The 3,093-nt window shown below is 33.2% G+C and overlaps 1 protein-coding gene across 1 annotated transcript; it reads right to left on the bottom strand.

Annotated features, from left to right (window-relative positions):
• Nucleotides 1-319: 319 nt before the first annotated feature.
• LOC110805996 (protein FAR1-RELATED SEQUENCE 5-like) lies at nucleotides 320-1,921 on the bottom strand. The gene is made up of 4 exons (XM_056835862.1): nucleotides 1,798-1,921; nucleotides 1,101-1,341; nucleotides 925-979; nucleotides 320-874 (listed from the first exon to the last, which is right to left on the bottom strand). The coding sequence occupies exons 1-4, from the start codon at nucleotides 1,919-1,921 to the stop codon at nucleotides 320-322; spliced, it is 975 nt and encodes a 324-aa protein (XP_056691840.1).
• Between the last annotated feature and the right edge of the window lie 1,172 nt (nucleotides 1,922-3,093).

Genomic DNA, 3,093 nt, shown 5'->3' with positions numbered 1-3,093 from the left:
AGAGCAATTCGTAAGAGCATAAGAGCGTATTTTATTAGCAAGTGAACTTATCTTTACAAGGGAGCCTTTTAGGCCATTTGATAAGCCTCGTACAAAGGTGTAACGTACGTAATTAATGTACATAATAGGGCACAATTAAGATGGTTAATGCTTCGCTGCTAAACTCAAGTTTACACATTTAATCATCCGTTTGTAACCGTTTCCGTCATACTCAACCGTTGGGGTCAAGTTGTCCAGTCATAACTCATGCCTTGCTGGCTGCTACTTACACGTCGTGATGGCACACTTGAGACACGTCACCAGGAGGGTATTTTCCCTCCTAACAGGTAGCAATATTCTTCTTTAAATTCTCTCCAAGATGCCACATGCACAAACGATGCCTAGACCCGGGGAACACATCCCTAATAGCAGCAACGATGGCATGAGCTTGATCTGTCATTATAGTTTTGGGTATTCCGCCACCCATTGATCGCAAGAAAGACTCAAACAACCAAATAAAGGAAGCAATACTCTCATTAACCATGAACCCCAAACCAAAAACAACATTGTTGCAGTGATGATTCATTCTAACAACTGGTGCACAAATCATATCATACCGGTTTGTCCGGTATGTCGTATCAAACACCAATAAATCACCAAAATACTCATAATCCTGTTTCATCCTTCTATCCCTCCAAAATAAACTAATAAGACATTCATGTTCATCTAACTCAAAATCGTAATAAAAATCACTCTCAGAAGCTTGTCTTTGAGCAAAGTACTTAATTAACTGATTACAATCTTTACCATCAAGTTTCATAGCCTTTTCAGCAGCCAAAGCGTTGTATGTATTAGCAGTAATAAACCCTAGACTAGGAGATCCTCCAACCTTTTTCTGATTTGATAAAGCATATCAGACACTCTGCAACCACTAGCTTTCATTACACTAAGATACTTGAGTTGCTCCTCTGTAATGTCTCTTTGAGACCTAAGCAAGTATCTATTGTCAAATGGAATCATAAGATGAATGTGAGTCATGTTATGTCTCACCACAGTCCAAACACCATCCTTGGTAATAGAAAACTGAACAAAAATAGTACAACTTGTACGCAAATTCAGACCTCTCATACTTCCTCAATATTTCCTTCTTAACATCTTTAAAACCAGCATTGGAGCAAACAAATCTACGCATACTCCACAAATCAGTTCTACGACTAGTCCTAATTAATCCCTTACAAATATTGAAACCCTTCCTAAATGCATAGTCTTTATACATTTCATAACCTTCATCATCACTCCTAACTTCTTTTAACATTAATTCTGATTCAGATGCTTCTTCAACCACTACTACTTCTTTTGACACTGTTAAAAGCAAAGGGTAAATATGATGTTCAATTAAAATTGTATGATGTACATATATTAACACCACATGTTCATAATCATAAAACTTCAATACATGTGTTGTAATAATAAGGTAATCACAACAGCAAAAATATTAACATAAGTGAATAACGAAAATCATGTTCAGAATATGAGTGAGATATGTTCACAATCATCAAAAACAAATCCGTAAATTTTCCAAAAAATATTAAAATCTGGAAAATATACAAAATCATCAAAGGCGATGAACAATTGTTCGAAAGTAAAACCTAATAAAAATATGAACGTAAGAAGAATAATATCTAAGAATTATTTTTATAACAATTGAATCAGAATCGCAAACAACATAATCGAAACTAATTTTTTTTAAAGAGAATGAGAATCGCAAAATAACAAAATCAAAAGTAAAACTAAACAAATAATTGAATAAAAACTCACATTCCTTCATCGACACAGAGAGTATTGAAGAATTATCAGCATTAATTTCAGCAAGTATAGCATCAATGGAAGCTTTGCTAGTAAAATCAGTAACAGAGCATAATTTAGAAAGAAAGGAAGCCATGGCTGAAATTTTAATCAACGAACTCGAAGGAGAAACACTGCATGAGGGAGAAAAAGAAGAGGAGATAGAATAGTTTTTGAATTGATTAAAGCGTGATCAGTAAACAAAGAGAAAGAGGAAAAACAAGAAAGACATCTGGCGCTAAGGAAGGAATGTGAGACTGGAGCTGAAACAAGCAAAACGGCGTCGTTTTAGCTCGTGTGCACGCTGAGCTGCATGTATAGCTATCCAGCAAAAAAATATGGGTTGAGTATTTACCTCTTATGTAAGTTGTTTGTGTTAATGCCCCGTTATCTAGTAGCAATACCTTTATTTTTACGGTCCTGTGCAAATGCTCAGACCATTGTTAACCATGTGCAAAAAAAATCACCATCCCTCTCTCTCTCTACCCACTTTCTCACTCATCATTTTTCTTTTTTGCCATTAGCAAAAATAAATCTCTCATCTTTCTCTTATCCATGAGCAAAAGAAAAACTATTCACCCCTCTTTCTCTACCCCTACTTCTCTCTCTAAGAACAACAATAATAATAATAATAATAATAATAATAATAATAATAATAATAATAATAATAAATAAATAAATAAATAAAAATTAGAAAATGAGTAATTAAGTTTTTGGTACATATAGTTGTAAATAATCAAACTAGAGAGAGAAATGGAAAAAAATTGAGTTAAATTATATCAAAATGGATGTCTATTTGTAGATCTTGAATTTTTATGAATGATGGTAAATTTATTTTATTTTTTTATGAATCAAAAATATAAATAAATTCCCGCTGAAAAATAATCGTTACATTATTTTTTATGTCATGCTACATGGCGGATTTAGATTGGGTGAATTTTCCCACTCCAAATCTAAAAAATCCCCATGCCAAGGGGGTTTTTGGTTTTGCACTCCCCAAGTGCAAAAATTTTCCACCCATTAAGAGCATAGTAATCAAACACCTTGGTTTTGGTCTTCAACCTAATAAAATATAATATTTTTCCATTTCTCTCTCCCCAACACCAAATTCAACACCAACAACATTTAACAACATTTAACAAACACCAAAAAAATATTCTCTCTTCTACATCATTCATACCCCACCTACATTTATATCTCATGATATTGTTATGGTAAGTATATAATTAAATTATTAGTGGCATAATTAATTGTTATTAATTACGTTAG

Source organism: Spinacia oleracea, chromosome 2, assembly GCF_020520425.1.
Source record: "Spinacia oleracea cultivar Varoflay chromosome 2, BTI_SOV_V1, whole genome shotgun sequence".
Lineage (NCBI taxonomy): Eukaryota > Viridiplantae > Streptophyta > Magnoliopsida > Caryophyllales > Amaranthaceae > Spinacia > Spinacia oleracea.
This window is presented reverse-complemented; position numbering and strand designations above follow the sequence as displayed.